We start from the raw sequence: 20,938 nt of genomic DNA, 5'->3' as shown, positions 1-20,938 counted from the left end.
TACTCAAAACACAAATCCCATTTTCCCGAGTCAAAGTTCTGGTTTTGTAAGACCATAATCTACCCTGACTACTTCCTTCATCTCACAGTAGAAGCATTCAACTGTAATTACGTTTCCTCAGAAAAATATTAAGCAAAATCATTTAGTCATATATTAACATAATTTCTAGCAGACAGGGTAACATAAGGACAACTGCTGCTCCTCAAGCTGGTACAAATGATGTTAAAGTATCTGAACAAAATATGTAGATGTATGCATGCATAGCTCAACCATATGCGCAGAGCCTCCAGCCCACACTGTTAGGTGAAATGCGTGGTAAAGAAATCGCCCCATATTGCATCCTTAGCCACCCTGTCTCCCTCTCCCTGACTTTCACAGTCGGAAATCACAGCCTTACAGCCAGCACCCCCACAAAAGTGAAAATGAATGCACTCACCACCTGTGGTGGGAGCAGAGCAAGAGAGCGGGAGAGGATGTGGGAGAGGAAGAACGAGAGGAGAGAAGGGAAAGACATGGCAACTGTTCAGGGCGGCAAGTCAGGAAAACGGGATTGTATGGCAGCTAATCCTTGACAGAAGTACATAACAGAAAAAGTCAAAAGTTGCAATTTTGTAATAATATGCTGGCAGTTATTGGCATGATATTCATTTGTGAGACATTTTATCCACAAATCTTGTTTCACAATCGCTGATATTAACACAAAGCCACAAATTCCCAAAGTACTTAGTCTTTTTCGAAGTCGTGTGGGAGCGTGTGAAATACGGATGCAACTGAATGTGTCTCTGCTCGCTCGGTACGTCTATGCGTGTTTGTGGGTGTGTGGTTTGGCAAGGCCCACTGATTCTTAGCTGTGTGTCTCATCCTATCCACCATTACTCCTGTCAGCAGGCCTGAAACCACAAACCATCCCGTCTGGAAACAAAGCCATTAACTCACAACAACTGTCTCTGTCTCCCTCTCTCACCTTTTACTTCAGTTTAGATCTCCTCTGTCTCTGCCTCACTTCACTTATTGTTTCATATCATTTTTTGCAGTGACATATATATTAGGAGTCTGCGTGTCCCGGCCATGAGATTTAACTGTTCCAATTATAAAAAATGACACCACAGCACGTAATTTCTCTGTCATCTCTCTGGCATTTTGCTCCCTGTTTTTACTGTGAAAGTACTGAGTATGTTTGTGAATTTTAAAAACTCAACAAAAAATTAGATTGTTCATGAATCCAGAGCAGCACGAGGCTTGTGTTCAGACTGGCATTTGGTTAAATATTTACGCTGGTAGTTGAATGGATGTGACCTTCACCTGCAAGGTGAAGGTCACATCAGATAGCCGAGGCTCATCAATAGGCTACTTTTTGGTTGCCTGCTTAATGGTTATCAGAAAGGAAATTGAAACTTGGGTTTCATCAACTTGTTCATCAACTTGCTGCGTTTCTCTATTCTTTCACCTTTATTTAGTTCGGCCAAAGCAGTAGAGTTGTATGCAAATGTTTGGGCACGCCTGGGCCAATGACATATTCTGTTGATAGTTGAAGTGAAAAAAATAAATGCACCACTTGCGGCAACAAAAAATGTGCCTTTCTTCAAATGTTAATGCACGGTTACTATATATTTCATAACCTTAAAAAAAATAGAAAATTGTGGCAAAAGTTTGAGCACCTAACTACCGGTAAACCACATTAACTCGTTAGGCCGGAATAAAGCAGGTCGACAATTAGGAATGGTCAGCTGATGATAAATCCAGAGCTGAGTCATTCTCTTAATTTACTCCTCTTGTAGTAACACTCAACAACCACGGCCTCCGCCAAGCCACCGGCTGAGGAGCCAAAAGTGAAGCTAACTCGTGCCGCCAAACAAGGGGAGGCTATGAAAGGAAATCAAAGCGTTTCCAGCTTGAAATTTCCACTGTCTTAAAATGTCATTAAGAATCGGCAGGTAAAGGGGAACTGTGGAGGTCAAGAAAAGATCTGGAAGATCAAAAACAATTTTCAGGTAAAACTGCACGTCTCTTGGGCAGAAAGGCTCTGATATGACTGCAGTAATTTGCCCACATACAACTGTACCTAACTTTGATTCAAATGTTATCAATGCAAAAAAGTTTGCACTTTAAAAACAATTACAAGAAACTTGTAGCAACCCAACCTTGCTCCCAAATAAGACAAATTATACCCTGTTGATCATGCAAACATACAGTAACTCATAGTTAATCAGATTTTGAAAACTACATTTAACAGTACGTTATATTCTTATTTCTGTATTAAAGTTGTATCATCGCTGACAATTCACTCAGAATCTTTGATGTCTGGATCTGTCGTCCAACCAAAGACTTCCAGCTCGAAATGTCTGTCATGGCCACCAACGTAATTTTCAGTAATCAGTTCCTACCGAAAAGTCTCCATTATCACCGTTTTCTAAAAAATTGAAACTCATGAAACAATGTGGTCAAACCCACAGTCTTTAACATTGTCGCAATAGCCAATAGTGGTCAGTCAGCACTGAACAATGCTAGCAGATTAGCACGCTAGAGGTAGCGCTAGCTTGGCTTTCCCCCATCGCTCATGTGACCCTCGCCTTGCAGCAGTAAAAAACTCTCAGACTCGAATTTTTAAAAAGAAAGCTTGTGTCAGTCCCTCTTACCTGCCATCTGAGCACCAACAACACCGATATCTTTCATACCGTGCGTTTTCCTCTTTCCTCTTTTAACAGAGTTCATTTTGGAATTTGGCAACACAACAACCAGATTTCACAAAGGCACACACACACACACACACACACACACACTCTCTGAGAGGTGAACCAAAACTTATCATTCAGACAAATGCAAGCCGAGCTCTTTGACCATCCCAAATGTTGCTCTACTTTCTAACTCCTGAACTGTTGTGGAAAATTCTAAGCAAAATGAAGTTTGCTATGGATTAATTTTTGAAACATTTCTGCTTTTTTTTTTTTAAGCACTTAGAAAAATTACCACCAAATTTATTTTTAAAATGTTTTCAATTTAATTATTCAGTTGACTATTCAGTTTTCCTCCCTGCAAATTTCATTATGTTAAGGTCTAAATGCAGAGGCCCAATTTATTTACTATTTGTTGTTACATTTAAATATGTTGAGTCTAAAAATACTTGCATCATCTTGTAAAACACCCACCAAGTGCGTGAGAGCCAGGCTAGTGGTTTCCCTGTTTTCAGTCTTTATGCTAAGCTAGGCTAACTATCTCCTGGCCGTAGCTCTATTTGTACAGTGCAGATGTGCAAGGAAGCAAATACACGTATTTCCCTGAATGTTAAACTATTCCCTTAAATGTTGGAAGTAAACTTCCCCTTAAAAACCTGCCCTGATTATACTGTATGTTAAAGACTGATGCTTCAGACAACCCAAAGGCCTCAGAAGCCCCTGAAGAACATCAAAAGGTAATTTATAGGCAACACCTGATGTCGGTAGGTCAATCACAACGAAATGGGCCATTCTACAAAAAAAAGGTTTTATTGATTTATTAACAACTGTACATTTCTCTTCAGTGCTGACAGCATTTGCTACATACTTTGGTGTGATTCAGAGGGACTAGCGCAATTAACCCCTTTTGTTTTCTTGTGGGAAATGCTGACAGGATCAGGAGCAGTGTAGAAACCAGAAGTATTCACTGTCGTCAGAACGTCAACATTGGAGACACTTGATTTACTAATTCGTGTGTTTTTGTTGTGTGTTTACATGTAAGTGCCGTTCCCTCCTTCCTCATGAGAATTTACAGGCACTGAACAGTTTTATAAAGACAGACTATCTGTGCATTTAATCAGGTCAAACGTCTCTCTACCTCCCCATCACGGCCAACCAAACATATTCCAGGAATATTGATAAGATACCACGGGCAGAAGGATTCCAATAGTGCAGATTGGTCTGTTTGAGTTTAGTCTGTAGCCAAGAAATCAATGGCGCAATTCAACATCCATATTACGTCAAGTTAGCAAAAAGCACACGGTCATTCAGTCTGTGCTCGCTGCAGTGCTTCTGCTGCCAACTGAGGTCCAAGGGTTAGGCTAAACATTAAACGTTCCCTATCTCTCATAATCTAACAAGGTAAAACAAACAGAGAGAAAATAGCACAGACAGAGCAGTACACTTTGAAAAGGTCTTTTTATATATATGAATTAAATTTACATCCATCTCTTTTCCTGAATCATAGTGTCCCACTCGGTCCCACAGTGGTCCAAACCAGCCGAGGCTCTTCCAGAGTCAGAGGGCTCCATGTTAGAGATCAGACCGCGTTTTCTTCACCCGGTAAGAGCACTGTGACAAAAGGCCATTTGAAAATCTCCACAGAATGTCCTGGTTTACAAGTTTCACGTTCCTCTGTTTGATTTCTGAAAAGGTCAGCCTGGAGAATGTGCTTTAAGTAAATCAAGAGTAACATTGTTAAAAAGTCCTAATCTATGTTCTGCTCTCCCACTCAAATATCATGGCATAAGAGAGAGTGGGCCAAAAAAAATCATCACAAGTACACCCAGGACATGAAAATATATATATTTTATAATATATATAAAATGTCTTTTATTTAATCCGATATTTACACTTTTCACAAGATGTCTGGCGAACAAGGTTCTCACAAGTGAAGCGCTGCTTCACTGGGTTACGCCCAAATATTCCCAGGAGAGGAAAAACAGAAGGAGAGAAAAGAAAAGAAAAATAAAAAAAATCAGATGATTAAAAAAAAAAAAAAAAAAAAAAAAAATGTGCAACCACAAAAAAAAAAAAAGATTAACTTCTTTCCAGGATAAGCATCCTTAGGCCAACGGATCCAACGATTTCCACCAGTTAGGTTCCTTAGTTCGTCTGAGCCCGTCGTAGTCCACAGATGGATGGTCGGGGAGAAAAAGTAAAAGTCATCTCAGTAGAAGTGCTGAAGCAGAGCGGCAGACTGCTTTCTCTTTAGTAGATGACCTCGTAGACGGTGGCCTTCTTGTCACCGGATCCTGTCACTATGTATTTGTCGTCTGCTGAGATGTCACAGCTCAGGACGGAGGACGACTCCTTCGACTGTGGAAGTTAAAACGGGGGAAAAAAAAAAAAATCATGAAGTCATCAAAAAGTCATTACATTTTTTGGGTTACCAAATATTTCATAAATGTTTCCATCATTTTCTCAAGTTAGGGAGTATTCGTATTCATTTCTTTGTGGTTAGTACATAGTAGTTTGTTTTTTCTTTATCCTAGTCTTGCGAAGCATCTACAGATGCTAGAGTTGGAGGAGCGTCTGATGTCATTCTGATTCAGAATTGGGCTGCAACTAACAATTATTTTCATTAGTCAATCCATCGTTAGCCTATTAAGTGCCAAATGCCCATCACAACTTCTCAGACCAAGGTGACATCCTCAAATGTCTTGATTTGTCCAACCAACAGATTATTGCAAACCCATGTTTACAATGCAAGAAGACAGAGAAAAGCAACAAATCCTCTCTAATAAAATTAAATGAAAAGATTTGTAGATTATCAAATCAGTTAGATTATTTTTCTGTTAATCGATTAATCAGGAAACTGTTTCGTTTTTCCCTATTTGAGAATATTTGACCAAACACATCCTCCTACTCATTAACAGCCAATGACTCTTTTTTCTTCCAGAAATCATGATTCCATGCCATGTTTTTAGCTTTACACAAGATTTACCAAGTGTGAACTATCTGCATGATCAGTAAGGCAACTATTATAATATGAGCATGGAGATTAAGTCTTGGCACAGTATGTGTAACAAAATACAGTCCTTGTTTTCTCAAAAAACAAGGTGTTACAGTCTCTCTTCTTTCCGTCCTATATACAACTTTTCATTAAGCGGCCCAAGTTCAACACTTAGTTCAAATGATGAGCTCCATTCGCTGGGAAATACCGAGACGCAGTTGAAAAGCTTTGAAAAGCTATTAAACGGACTTTAAGCTGAGATCTTTTTGTCACACATCATCATCACCGTCTTAGGGCTGAAGAATAATAGCAACTGTGCACACATTTTTTTATGACTTTACAAAAATTCTGTTGGATAGAGCAGATAATATTTTGTGCAACCCTCCCCCCCTGTCTTGTTTTAAGACTAAGAGTCTTTGGTTACAAAACTGCAATGTTTCTTTATACCTTTGAGTTCAATTGTGTATCTGTGTTTATCCTAGTTACCTGGAATATGCTGGCACCATAAGGAGTCCTCCATGCATTCAACAGATTGTCCTTCCCTGTGCTCACAAACCATTTACCTGCAAACAGAGAAACAGAAGTCTTGAGAACACAATCTGAAGGTATGTGTGCTCAACAAACACACAGTCTTGTTTGTCCTCACAAACCTGGTCACCAGTGTCTTTTCTAGGCTTAGAGTGGACATAACCCCACCCAACTAAGAAATCATGGATAAGCAACCACCCAGTATAGCTTTAACAGCTAACATGTGACTCTGTAATAACCTTATCAATGGCCATAAAAGCCTAATGGGGGAAAACGCTATTACATAAACAATCATAAAAAGCATATAAAGGAAGGAGACTCACATTTCCACTCTGATAATTATTTAAAATCACACTCCGATTAATTACCCAACTGACTAGTTGGCTCATGATTTAATTAATGACAGCAAGAGCTATGATACAGCAAGTGTCATTTGAATTAACCAGTTCTGTAGTGGCAGAGATAGGAGACTGTGCTGCGGGGGTTTTTGTGAGGGGAAATGAATACTGACATTTCTGGAAAAATGTCAGGAAGACGACAAACTTCATTTGTTGGAGCCCTAAACTTGAAACCAGCTGATCTGCCCAATAGGCAGAATGATCCAAAGTGAACAAGCGACGACAAATTTCTCCAATGTGCATGTTTGTAAAATAACAGCCTCCTTGTTCATCCGTACAGCCACAAGCATTTATTGTGCAATTTAGACTTAGATAACAAAAAAATGTACTAAACAAAAACGAGAAATTCAGAATTTTAATCACATATCACTTTGCAAGTGACTAAATGAGTCACTGGATGTTTGAATAATTTCAGCATCTACAGAAACTGTTGTTTCCTCATTCGTTGGTAAAGAGAAGTTTTCCCCAGCTAAATTTTTATGCAACATAGCCTGCCAATAACCAACTGTAGTAGCTGCGCGTCCAGCCAAATACAGATGCCACAGCTAGTTCTCATCTAGACCTCAAACATCTGGCCATCAGACAGGCCTGAAGGATGTGGTTTCAAGGCAACAGAAGGGATTTTAGGACAGGAGTTCAACACAACCCCACCAACCTGAGACTTTACGGGATAGCCAGCACCCAACTCTGAAACTTCCACATTTTATTTATTCATGTAACTGTTAAATTATATTTTCTGTAAGTTCTCTCTCTCTAAATTATGGCCTAAATGTTGTTTTAAAGCCGCCTCAGTGTTGTCAGGTTTGTAATTCTGGCGAGGAATATGAAATCGTGTCAAAAAAATTCACATTTTAAGATATTTACTCAAAAATATCAAATTTTGTCTAAGTTTCTCCTTATGTCATAAAACCCTATAAATTCCCAGAAAGGACATGCCCTCTGTGTCCTCAATAGCAGCTATGACTCTGCTCAACACTCATCCAATAACTGTCATGCCAAAATCTGACAACAACACTCTCATTATGGAAACCAGACTTGTTAAGTGTTGGTCCAGGGAAAGTTTTGTCCTTATTTGGCAAAGTCAAAATCATTAAAAATCATCCTCTGATAACCATGAATATCTACGGCAAATTTAATGGCAGCGTGGCCAGAAGTCAGCCAGAGTTGGTCTAGACCAAACTATCTGACAGTGGCATCTTTAAGCCCCCCCATAACAAGACAAAAAACCCTCTTATCCAACAAATATTCGACCTTTATGCTTCTTGCTATTGAACGCCTGTATATGTTTTTATTCCCCATAGGTCTGTGTTTGTGTGCCTCTTTGCCTGTTACTTACCACAGTAGGCGAACTTGAGTGAGAGGACACAGCTTTCGTGCAGGTGCAGCTGGTACTTGTCAGGCTTGGTATGGTGGAGCACCTCCACATTGCTGCTCTCCATGCCGACAGCCAGCCATTCTCCAGTGGGACAGTAGCCCAGCGAAAAGATCTGCAACAGGGAAACAGTTGGATCAGTGAGTGTCAACAGGCTTTCATCATTTCAAACAAAGCCTGTTTTACAACCACGGATTACTCAAAGACACACGGAATGCATTCATCTGTGTGACGCTAACTCGTGAACAAAGAAGCACTATCTTCATGACCGTGTGTGATGTAGTTGCTACATCTGAAGTGAATGTGAAGATGTGGCGACTTTGTATTGGATGAAAGGCACTTTTGTTTTATACAGGTTTCTCTCTACCTGTGAGGTAAAGTCGTGTTGCTGGAGCTGTCGCCCCTCCCTCAGATCCCAGGAGCGGACAGTGTTGTCGAGCCCTCCGGTCCACAGTTTGGTCCCGTCGTGGGAGATATCGATACAGCTGGCTCCATCTGTGTGGCCCTGGAACTGCCTGGAACAATACAAGACCAAACACCAGGTCAGGAACAGAGCAGAAAGCTTTCCCAACTCTAACAATGAGGGTGTCTTATGTTGGTGGTCAAATATTTTATTCCTCAAACACAGTGAGCTGTGTATTAAAGAATCCCTGTGGCACACATCCAACATGGGTGAATTAAATCTTTAAACATGCGCTCAAAGTTTGCCAATAAGACAAAAACACATCCCCTGGGCCAAAGTACTGACCTCACGAGGGTCTGGTTGTGGAGGTCCCAGACAGCGATGTTTCCATCTGAGCAGCAGGAGAAGCAGACCTTGGCGTCAGGGCTGATGGCCAGAGCGTAGCAGGCCGGAGCAGAGGAAGTGAGCTCGGCCTTTATGCGAGGCGTCTGTGAGGCCAGGTCCCAGATGGTCAGCGTGCTGGCCTCTCCACCCACTATCAGGGTGCGGCCATCAGGCAACAGCTTGCAGGAGCGGATGTAATTGTCTCTGTTCTGGAGCGGAAACAAAAGGGGAGCATCGCCACGCTCTTAATGACTGGATGTAATTTAACTGTATTTTTTTCAACATGTGAAATAGCTACATGAATAAACTCAATTACAATTTTGTAGAGTAACAAAGAGATTAACAGGGTACTTCTATGTATGTGTATCCAGGTCCCGAACATCTACACTTAAACTCAAGAGGAGCTTTTCTTTGATGCAGCTGACTCTCTTTCACGTTTTAGTGAAGATGTGGATGTCAGCTTTAATAAGACATGGAGGGAGAGAGAGATTGGGGCTGCAGTTGTTGGCCAGGCTCCAGCAGGAAGACAGATCAATAGGACTGTGGAAGCCCTCGGTTGAATTAAAAATGCACCCTGACGGCTTTATGAGACCCAGTTGCACTCTGGTAGCACCTTAAGGGTGTTGGAGGCCATGCGAGTTGAGCGGCATGAAGCTGCAGTATCAAAATGAGAAATGGGAGGCAGTTGGGGGGAAGTAATGAGCTGGGTAATGGCAGACAGGGCTAGCCAATCAGAGCATCATTACTCAGCAGGCTTTTTTTCCCTCACTAAGGATTATTTCAACACAGCAGTGAGACACTTTGCTGAATTATTCACATTTCTGTCTGTTGGGATCTGAGGGAAAACTACAGTGGGACACGCAGTCAGGCTACATTTGATGCTCAAGAAAACTTGATCACAGTGACCTTATGAAACATGAGTACGTTAGGTCTCCATTCTGGTCCGAAGTCTTGTTACCAATTTGAAATGTCTAAAGTAATAACAAGCATGTAAAACACAGGAGCAAACATATTTCACATTTTCTCTTGCCGTGACTTGTAACAAACAATAATATCTAGTTACCAGGCAGTCGAGTTGGGACACTGGGCTCTTGCTGCCTGGTTGGCTGATGTCCCAGATCTTGACACAGCCCTTGCCGCCAGTGTAGACGTGACGTGTGGGGTTGCTGATGGTGACAGCGCACACCACCTCCCCGTGGCTCAGTGTGTTGATCTGGCGAGCGTGGCGTGGGATGCCCGGGCCCACCAGCGCATCTGGAGGGAAGGGCACGGGCTGCATCTGACCATCTGCACTCACATGAAAAGAATAAGCTCTGCAGAAGACAGAAAGGGAAATATGGTCAGTTTGAGCTGAGAAGAATACGCCATCTGTTAATAAAAACTAGTTAAACACAAAATTTTACCTTGAATGCCAATAAAATACGGATACTCACGGTTTTCCTCCAGAAATGGAAGTGAGGCTGGCTGGCAGGCCTGGAGCTCTCATGTGAGGATGAGGGTCAAACCCTGCCTGCACAAGCAAAAAGAGGGAATAGTTAAACAGCCGATAACCTGCAAAGATAAATTAGACTAAGCTAATATTCAAATTGAAAACTATGCTTCACTTAAGCTGCTAACGCCCTGAGGAACCATCGTTTCCAGGCAAATCCCTTCAAAGGTGCAAATTCAGCTTCATTGCATACAGGCAAGCTTTGCACAAGGCTACAACATCCCACTTGCTAATGCTAATGAAAGCCTGGGAGATTTTCAAACATGGAGATGTGTTTTGGGGGCGAGCCTTTTTTAAAGCCTTTAGAATGCTAACGAACTAACATCAAAGTAAAGGAGCTAGGCTGTCTTTGTACTCTCTCATTATGTACACACAACAAGCTGCAGCCAGCCAAGCAGAAATATTCACAATGAGTTATGGAAATACAGGACGAATACTCAAGTTTCTCAAAGTCATTCTGCAAACACTTTACAACCTACAGCCATGGTGGATAATTCATACAGATGCTGGTGAGGGCTTGTTCAGTCAAACTGATGGAGGTGGAATATATGAATGAATATATTTGAAGAAGATGTGTGCGATAAATACACATGTTTGATTCATAAATTCTATATAAAAGCTGGAATAGTTACAATTGGTGAGCGTCCATAGGCGGCAGCAGCTGCAGCACTCATCTGTGGTGAAATGAGACCCGGATAAACGCCTGGGCTGGTGAGGGATCCGTTCATCTCGTGATGACCCATCATAGCAAACGGGGTGGCATAGGAACCCGCAATGGACAGCGGTGTACGCAGGGCCGGTGCAGCTAGAGAACACAAAAGACTGTTTTAATTGTTTTATCGAAGCTGAAGAAGGGAGAGACAATAATTTAGTTTTTGAAATACTAAACTATGGTTCATTACGAGCGCGGGGCTACAACTAACGATTATTTCCGTTTTATTCCATTCCATTACACCTGGACAAGTACATCTGCTGAGGAAGATCACGTCCTGCAATCAAAAGCTCGAGAACAGCAACAAATGGACCTTGTGTTGAGATAGTTTTGTCAACTATTGTTTCCAAGGTCAAGATGAACGTTCAATCTCAAAATTATTTTAACATCAATGAATTTGCAGATTATTTTCTTTATTAATTGGTCTGGTCTATACAATGTCACAAGATAGTGAAAAATGCCCATCAAAAGCCCAAATTGATCGATACTTATTTTGTCTGACCAGCCCTGTAAATATTAAAAATATTCTTTTTCATCACATAAGAACAGCAAATTCTCAAAACAATGAAGTTAGAACCAGAGAGAGCTTTTGTTACTTATGGTTGAAAATAAAACAATTAATTGATTATTGTGATTACCTGATTAGTTTTCTGTCAATCAATAAATTACTGTGACAGTGAGGTAACATTGTTAGTGTTAACATACCTAATGCCTCCATGCCAGGTGGTTTGCCCATCGTTAGAGGCCGTAGTCCTGGAGTGGTGCTGGTTCCCGGTGTCGGTGCCTCATTCCTTGGTGTAGGTGTGTTGGACTTCAGGCTTGGTGTGGATGACTTGTCATTCTAAAACAGAGATACTCTTTAACACTTGTGTGCAACCTTGTTTTGTATGCTCTTTCTGAAATATGTAAGCTCACTTCCTCTCACTCACACAAAAATTAAACAGCGTCCATGCCCGAGTAAAAAAAAAAAAAAAAAAAAAAAAGCCCAGTGAGTCAAAAATATCCCCACTGGCAGGGAAATCCAGAGTGACAAGCTGAGTGGACGGCTCAAGGTAATCCAATCTAACACTGACACTTCATTACCGCCATGGTGAGTGTGTGTGTGAGTGTGTCTGGCAGGGGTAGGGGCATAAACCTTTGCTTAGAAGTCAAGCTTGTTAAGAGTGGCTAGACAAGCAAGATGGTGGCCCAAACACTTCTCCCATAATTAATCCATCTCCTTCTTCCTTTGCAGATCAAGTTAGAGAAGTGGAGGTTTAGCCTGGTGACACACACTAATGAGGGATGGACCGAAGCTGGATGTCATGGGAGGTGAAGGGGGGTGATGTGGACTATAAATCTATCCTAATCCTTAGTGAAACAGTTTATGTAAAACTGATGCATGAGGACTGTTTTAGCCTGGTTAGTGAGAGCTTCAGTATTAGAGAAAATGGGGGACGGAGGGGGAGAAGATGAGAGGAAGCAAGAAAAGGAGACAGCAGTTCCCTCGCTTCTGTGTCTCTGAGTTTTCTACAGCCTCAGGCCGAGGAAGAAATGACCATTTATTGGATAAGCCATAAAGGAGATTGAGAGGAGTGAGCCACAGGGTTTGATTTCCTCAGAGTGCATCCACCCTCTGCTCCTTCAAGCCCCTCATAGCCGCCAACTTCTAAGCCTCCTGCGTATTAGTCCTTCACACAGACACCCACTTCACTTGACAAATGCCCTCTAGTCTGTCAGTTCACCCTTCACCCCCTCCACTGTAACCTCCTTATTTCATCATCTCTCTAGTCTTTCAGTGTGTCCCTCACACTCACATGGGCATGGTCCTTTGCTTTGGAGGACGGCGTGCTGCCCGAGGAGGCGACAGAGGCGGGGCTGTTGGGGGCAGCATCCTTCTTCAGGACTCGTGATTTATCCAGACCGTTTTCTGGAGGAGAGTGAGCCGGGCTGACTCGAGGGGTGGCGGGATCCTATAGAGTTAAACGAGACAGACAGAGAGCAAGACTGAGCAAACAGACTGGAGGAAAGCCACTGGCATGTACATGAAGGTCAAACAAACTGGGGCCTCATGTGCAAACACAGATAAATATACTCATGCGTGCTTGTACTCTCCCTCACACACATACACACACTTTTCATTCACCTGTCACTCCCTTTTCTCTTTGCAGTCTTTGTCTTACTTTCTGCATGAATGGCAAAAGAAATACAGCAAGTAACCACACACTCATAGCACACACAACCAATATTGTGACAGACTTTTTGAGGCTGTGAAACGTGTTGAGGCTTCAACAGACAAATGACAAAAGAGAGCTGTGTTTAGTTTCTATGCATCGGTCACACTGGAATGTGACTGGGTAGCTCAGTTCAAATGCAGTCTTACCTCATTGGAAACATCCACCACCAAGTCGTCACTTTTGTCTCCGTCACTGTCCTGAAATGAAGGAGTGACAGGCTCAGTTTCCGTGGAGTCCACTTACGGTAAAATTAACGTTTCCGCAACGTTTACTCAGATTCGGCTCCAAACTAATTGACACTGTGTCAGAAAAGTCGTCAGTGTGGCTGCATTTTGTTGAAATGGAGGACCAAAGAGTCAAGTGTAAGCTTTGCAAACAGCACTTTGCATATCACAGCTCAACAACCAACATGGCATGTCATCTAAAAACGGTAGGCTAACTTGTCTTTGTTAGGATGCTCTGTCAACTTTAGTGTTTAATGCTTGAGGCTTTGAGTGTGAACATGTCAGAATTTGTATTTTTCAATGTGCTATGCTGCGAATACTAGCCTTTGTGTTTATTTGTAATTCATTTAGGCTAATAAGGCTAGCAGGTAGAGTTCACTCAGTGCACTGTGGCCAATTTAGTTAATCCAGAGATAAAGTGCAGATTTTTTTTCTCCCCGCAACCAAACGATTGATTGTCAGTATGATTTCAGTCAACCGAGTTTTTTTTTGGTTGACTACAGCCCCAGAAAGAACTAGTTCATCTGAGCCCGAGTAAATTCATATTCATTTATTGCAGGAAAGTTAATTCTTCATCTGTGAATTGATGGAATTAAACACTCTCTATTTTACCTGTAAGAGCCAATACCCCTATCCAGGACACTTTCTAGGATATTATTAGGACTTTTGGGACCTATAAAATAAAGTATTACCGAGCCAGTAGTGGTTATTTGTTGAAATAACAGGTAATAAAGTAGTTGTTAATTACTTAATTTTGTTTTGCTTATACTTAACTTCTGCCCTTAAGGGTAAAATTTTTTAGAGAGTTGCCTAACATATAACACTGAGTTAATCAATGTTAAAATACAAGCAGAAACAAGCTCAGGACCCCAACAGCTAGAGTAGGAGAGCTACAAACTCATTAATGTGAACACTACAAACAAAGAATCCGGTAAAGACAAACACTCACATATCTGCTCATGTTGTCTTTGTCATCCACTTTGCGTTTCTTGGACTCAAGACCATAATCTGAAGAGCCACGGTGCTTCTCACTTGCTGCCCGCAGGCTGTCTGATGGTGACACTGAGTTATTCTGTCAACAACAACATGCAGACAGACCACATAATCAGTCTCCAGTTCCCTCTTAGTCTGATATACATTTGACTCTTAGCATCCTTATAAAAATGTCAATAATAATAATAATAATAATATTAATAATATATTATCCTGTACCATATAGGGATATGCTTCAGCTTCTATCAACATCACTATGTGTTACATTGTGTACAGCTGCAGAAAGTATTACGTGAGGAAGCGAGGTTGGCCAATATTATAAATATCATCTTTCTCAATTTTAACCCATCATGATGTGATATAGAGTAACAAACTGTGTGAGACTCTTGCAAATAAATAAACGTAACTGTTGACTTAGGGTGCAATATGTAAGTGAATTTAAAAAAAAAAAAAAAAGAGTAAGTGCTGTCCTGCCAACATATGCCCTTCAGTCAAGTGAATGTTTTGGGGCTTAAATGTGGTAAGTGACAAACCCTCAGAAACCAGAAGAGCCAGGAACTGCAAATAGGTGCTTATAAGTCCAGACATGGCTCCGGAGCCTTTTCCTTTATCAGAGCAGTGACAATATTGACTGTAAAGCTAAAACGTACAATGCTCCTGGACTGAACTGGACTGATTTGGGATAAAAAGGACAGAAGCGGATTCTGGGACAGCTTAGCCCTGCTGCAAGGCAATGGAGCAAGTAGGAAACAGACGAGACAGCTGAGCAAACCCACAAACACACAAAATACCACTGAAGACAAAATACCACTGAAGACAAAACACCACTGGAAGACAAAAGCATTGAAGAGAAAATGTGAAGTGGGAGCAGAGAGAAGCATGGGATATCTGGTGTATATGTACAGATAAACACACAACCTGAGATCTAATCCTCAGACTGACCTTGTCAGCCACGCTTGAAGCAACATTAACAATTCAAACCAAACACAGCTTGAATTCCTGACTGTACTTTTTCTGACCGTGACATACAAGTAACTGCAAATAAAAACAAAAGCGACCAGGATCTGTCACTGTGTAACTGTAAAGCCCATGTTAATGACTGCTCGGGAGTCTGAGTGTGCGCGCTGTGGCAGGTCAGTGACAAAACAGCAGAAAATGACTGACAGCAAAGTTCATGAAAATCAACCAGAATAAAAAAAGAGGAAGGAAAGAAAGAGGCCATTCAGGGAACCTGGACAAGAGTGCAAAGTTAAGACACAAAGAGGGTGTTGCCAGCAGAGAAAAGAGCCATGAAAGAGGCAGAGTGAGAAAATGAGGAAAAAAAGGAAGAAAGACAAGAGAGCAAAACAGGAAAGGAACTTGGCAAGCAATGAGAGCGTAGCAGTGTGGCAGTGAGTTCTCCCCACTAGTGGGAATGCCCAGACAGGCTGGCACTCTCTCAGAAGCTGCAAACAGGGTTTTTGTAGTCTGGGCACTGGTGTGGTGGGGTGGCACTGCCAAACAGCCCGACAGGCGGGGGGGAGCAAACCCTGAGGCCAGTCCATGATGTTGGGGAGCTCAACAAATCCCTGCCTTCATCAGTAACAGAAAGATGTGGTGAAAGAGGGAGAAGGAAGATGTCTGACATCTTGGCTGCAAATGATGGAAAGAGAAAGAAGAGCAGCAGAGAAAGGTAACAGCTTGAGAACTGAGTGAAAGGATGACATTAAAAAAAGAGACCTCCTGAGCCGAGGTGAGTGACGACTTAAAAAAACACTGTGGTTGGGCAGTTAATGGCGCGCACATACACACTTATACCACCCCCTTCAGAAAGTGCCCCTGCCTTGGCCACCACACAAAGAGTCAGACTTTTCCTGAAGGTTTTCAGCCAACCCAGAAGCTTTCTGCCATTTCCACATCCCTGCTTCCAGGGTCAAAATATGAAAATTTGTTCAGCTACTGTTGTGGAAAAGGAAGCCACAAGAAAATTTTTACTTTGGCTTGATGTGAAGATGCTGCCTAATAGACAAAAATGTCTTACAGAATTACAGCCTGTCTGTTTATATGAGCCTATGACCTTTAAAGGATTGCTTAGACTCAATAACCCGGCACTTGTCTCCAACTTTGGTATCAGATGACCTGGGACAACAGGACAGGAAGACTCTGCATGTGAGTGTGCATTGGAGAGCAGTGAGGGGGAGGGTGGTGGGGAGATAAGGTAAGGTAGAACTGGCAGCTGCTCGCCACCATTCGAGATGAGGGAGAGTTAGGGTTCCCTTCAGACATGAGTGGGCCCATTCAGGATGGCCAGTCAATGGGAACTCAATCTGGCTGAGCAGATCCAACAGAACGTTATGCTCCAGCTAACCAAGAGCTTTAAGCCAGTCAAATAAACAACGACTTTAACATGAGAAGGAAGACAGGGAGAGAGAGATGGGAATAGTTAGAGACAGAGGGGAGAGAATGAGTGAGATAAGAAGAAGAGAGAGCAGAAAATAAAGGTATATGCAAAACTAAAGGAGAAAGGTAGATAAAAAGGAGATGAAAAGGAGTCAGGTATTGGACACATGCAACAGTAAATCCTCTAAAGAGGTGTGGGAAGAAAAAGGAGGAGAGTCAAAGTCGCTTTTAATTGTGCTGAAATTAAAGGAGGTAGCTGACTACTAATCCTCGCCCAGTGATTGGTGTCATTTTCCACCTGGATTAGATGGCACTGGCTTATTTGGCCAGACTTCATTATTCGATCTCAGTCAGTTTATACCCCCCGGAGTACAAAAATGTGTATGTTCTTACACACAGAGCATGAATTTCTACTGAAAGGTGGACTTAAGTCTATGTAAAGTACACATAATCACCAAACACAGTGAGCCAGGAACCAGCAAAGTCAAGAGAGACACAGGAGATGGAGAGTCAACGTACCGTGCTCGACTCGCGTTCTTTCAGAGGAATGGCCAGAGGCAAGTGAAAAGATGAGGGGCCAGGAGAGAGAAAAGCAAGATACAAATTAGTATAGGTGTCACCACAAGTGAGTAATCCAATCAGCTATAAGAATACTCTCATATGTTCAGCCCACCATAATTCTTGTTGTTACCACTTTCTAAAGGGCACCTTTTATAGACGGTTTATAAGTTGTAAAAAATTGTTTTATTAATGCTTAACAAATCATATACTGATGCTTTACATATCAGTTATAAGCCATTATTGAGGACAACTTCGGCTTTCGGTAAACAGTTTGTGAAAAACTCTGGCGGGTGTTTTTTCTTCTCCAGCAGGACATTTATTTTGTCTTTTTCAGATCTTTAGTTCATCAATGACTCACAAACGTCTCCTTTTGGCTAATTAGAAAGTGAGAAACTCAGGAACATTTATTAATGACTGTTTCAATGTGTAACTGCAGAGTTGATAGTTTATTAACCTTTATTATAATTGGTTATTAACATATATAACCGCAGACATGATGGCATATCAGAAAGTGAGAAACTTTCTATATTTTACACTATATGGTAAAAACTGACCAGCAAAAGATATGCTTCACAACCTGGCACCCAAAAGCTCAGCTATTAATGGCTTATAACTGATCCAAAAAAATCATTAATAAAGCCATTAGTTACAACTTAAAAATCCTTCGTAAAAGTGGACGTATTAGAAAGTGGTACCTTAATTTTTAATAATACAAAGATACATTAAGTTGCAACTTTTAGACAACATTACCAGCTGCATCCCTGATAAATGACTAATTTGCCACCAACATCTGGACTGAACAGTTCTACACTGTCTTTTTATTGCCTGTTATCCCCTACATGGCCATGTTCAAACTTCTACAAACTCTCTCTTTCCTGTTTCCTAATGATAGTATAAACTTCACTTTTATTTTCATGTCAAAGGCCAAAAACAATTATGCTAAACTTGTATAAATATTTCCTCACCCAGTAATTCAGTACATAAACACTTACATTTAAAAACATACAGTGAAATGTTTCTATGATGAATGTATTTGGCTGGTAAAACCTGTTCTTGGCAGTCACAATCACCCATTAGCTATAAAATGCTGCAGGCACTGCGTTTAGCAGGCTGTGCTCCTCACCTCGGTGCTCCAGGTCGTGGTGGTTCTTCTCATCCTTTACCGGCAGGTGGGCCTGGCTGCCAAGAGCACCCAGAGCCAGCAGGCCGGAGCCAGCACCTGTCACAGGAGGGATGCCGGGCGGCTGCAGGCCTGAGGGGTGTGGGGGCAGCTGGACTGGGGGGCCGTGGGCCGCGTGAGAGAGGTGCTGAGCCTGAAGCTGCTGCTGCTGTAAACAAACAGAGAGACGGGAGACAAGACAGAGGACAAATGGGTCGGCTGGGAAGTGAATCCATGAATGATCACACTCTACTCGTGCATTAGAGCTGGCTTTGAAAACATTTAGTTCAAGGCCAAACCATTTAAGCATAATAGCAGACTGACAGTGACTGCCAACATGCTGATCCAGCTCATTCACTGTCTGACGGAAAAAAACTGATTCTGTTCATAGCTGTAGATGTACTGTATGGTTATCATCTAGTTCCAAGTGTTGGACAACTGAAACAGTAGAGTAAGCAGTAGAATACGTTCACTTCCAAAACATTTCTGTGTTATTACTTTATCTCACATTCTCAAGGTCTTTAGCATTTGGCTTTGCATTATTAACCCAAAATACACTGTACTGTGTCATGAGGCAGCATATGTCACATCAGATTAAATACACACTACTAAAAGAATAATTTCTTTTAATATGAGTGTGCTAAGATAGCAGTGCAAATTGGGGCAAATGATGCTCATTTGTCAGCTTTTTCTTTGATTAATCAATTCATTGTTTAGTCTGTAAAATGCCAGAAAATAGTGAAAAACACCCATCACTACTCTTCAGAATTCCAAATAATGTCTTCAAAGAACTGGATTTCTTTGACCAACAGTTGAAAACACAAATGTATTCAATTTGCAATGATATAAAAGCAGCAAATCATCTCAGTTGAGAATTTGTAACCGTTTATACTTGATAAATGATATGAACAATTGATTATCAAAACTGCTGTTGATTATTTTCTGTCGACTGACTAATAGTTTCAGCACTTATGCAAACTTGACAGAATCTGATCTGTGCAAAGGTCTGCACATGAATGAGCTACAGTGTTTTGTCCCTCTGAAAAGACTGCCTCCAGGTTTATATGAAAGATCTTGTTTTCTTTTCATATTGCTCTCTTCACTCATTACAACACAGCTGCACTTATCGCTGTTGCTTTAGAAATTGCTTATTGTCTATTTATGGTACAAGACCTTTATCTGACGATTATGTTGGACTGGACGACATGTCACCTCTGGTCATCAGATATAATACAGAGCATTTTTCCCAAACCTCTGTGCTTCAATCATAGTTGGGACAGTTAAAAATCAATAGATCTACACTTGAAAACCTCAAAACCTTTCAACACTCTGGAAAACCAAGCAAGCATGCCCACTCTTCTGGCAAAATGCTGTTAAGCACAGACACGGTGGAGAGAGAAAACACACACACACACACACACACACACACACACACACACACACACACACACACACACACACACACACACACACACACACACACACACACACACACACACACACACACACACACACACACACACACACACACACACACACACACACCCCAAGAGGCCATGAATGTCTGTGTGTGAGAGGCAACCAGAGAGGAGTGAGTAGATAGACAGGAGTTAAATAACCACTCAGGCAAGAGTGAAGCAAGTGCTTTAAAACAAGGTTAAATAACACTTAGCACATCCATCAACTGCCTCTCTAAAAAAGAAAAAACGTGATTGCTATTCTGCTTGCTAGATAGAACTTCAATAAACTCATCCATACATTCATTACATAAAGTGGAAAAACTGGACAAGGTTATATCTAGTGGCTTACCACATTTAAAGGTTTTATTTAGCAGCTGGCCATTATTCAGTCAGCTCATTATGTTGAGCTGGACCTGAAATCGCACGATGGATATAAGCAACTGAGGGGCGGCATTGTTAATCAATATTGTACTGGTGTGCCTAGCAGCCTATTTGTTGTGAAAAGGGAAAAGCGAGCAAAAAGAGAGAAAGGGGCAGCCAGAACAAGAAAAGGCGGTAGAGGCAGAATCAGAAAATAACAAGAGAATGAAAGAGAGAGCGAGCGAGGGATTGAGGCAGGGACGTCCCTATTGAGTGTGCCTAATGAGGAAAAGCGTGCAGGGATCATTATCAAGAAGCCTCATTAGCGAGCTATGGCTGAGGAGAGAAGCGAGGAGAGACGAGTGAAGGGAGTGGTGGTGGTGGGAAGGTGGCGTTGGGGGTTGAAATTCAGAAAATAAATTGCTTCCAATTCAATATTCATGGATAAAGAGCTGGCTTCCTTTCACACTTATCTTTTTTCATTATGTGTAAATGCCGCTGCAGCTCAGGCAACTTCCACAGGAAACAGGCAATTAAAGTTAACTAGGCGAAGCTGGCTCCCTGCAGAACAGTACTGTCAGGTGGAACAAGCATCAACAGCAGCAGCACAAACCAGCTGGCAGACTGGCTTAA

At 41.7% G+C, this 20,938-nt stretch overlaps 1 protein-coding gene across 8 annotated transcripts in view; it reads right to left on the bottom strand.

The window, feature by feature from the left end:
- Positions 1 to 4,742: 4,742 nt before the first annotated feature.
- tle3b (TLE family member 3, transcriptional corepressor b) overlaps positions 4,743 to 20,938 on the bottom strand; it is a 32,877-nt gene continuing 16,681 nt past the window's right edge. For 6 of the 8 annotated variants that reach the window (XM_040128598.1, XM_040128605.1, XM_040128567.1 and 3 more), the window contains 14 exons: positions 18,450 to 18,654; positions 17,285 to 17,343; positions 14,343 to 14,465; positions 13,316 to 13,366; positions 12,750 to 12,905; positions 11,659 to 11,794; positions 10,874 to 11,046; positions 10,186 to 10,262; positions 9,816 to 10,065; positions 8,714 to 8,961; positions 8,333 to 8,480; positions 7,930 to 8,080; positions 6,154 to 6,230; positions 4,743 to 5,030 (listed from right to left, as the gene is read on the bottom strand). In XM_040128598.1, coding sequence (XP_039984532.1) covers positions 4,923 to 5,030; positions 6,154 to 6,230; positions 7,930 to 8,080; positions 8,333 to 8,480; positions 8,714 to 8,961; positions 9,816 to 10,065; positions 10,186 to 10,262; positions 10,874 to 11,046; positions 11,659 to 11,794; positions 12,750 to 12,905; positions 13,316 to 13,366; positions 14,343 to 14,465; positions 17,285 to 17,343; positions 18,450 to 18,654 — 1,962 coding nt within the window. In that variant the 3' untranslated portion in view covers positions 4,743 to 4,922. The remainder of the gene's footprint in view (positions 5,031 to 6,153; positions 6,231 to 7,929; positions 8,081 to 8,332; positions 8,481 to 8,713; positions 8,962 to 9,815; positions 10,066 to 10,185; positions 10,263 to 10,873; positions 11,047 to 11,658; positions 11,795 to 12,749; positions 12,906 to 13,315; positions 13,367 to 14,342; positions 14,466 to 17,284; positions 17,344 to 18,449; positions 18,655 to 20,938) is intronic. The other 2 variants (XM_040128613.1, XM_040128619.1) reach the window with 1 other exon arrangement.

The sequence above is a fragment of the Xiphias gladius genome, chromosome 1 (assembly GCF_016859285.1).
Source record: "Xiphias gladius isolate SHS-SW01 ecotype Sanya breed wild chromosome 1, ASM1685928v1, whole genome shotgun sequence".
Lineage (NCBI taxonomy): Eukaryota > Metazoa > Chordata > Actinopteri > Istiophoriformes > Xiphiidae > Xiphias > Xiphias gladius.
This window is presented reverse-complemented; position numbering and strand designations above follow the sequence as displayed.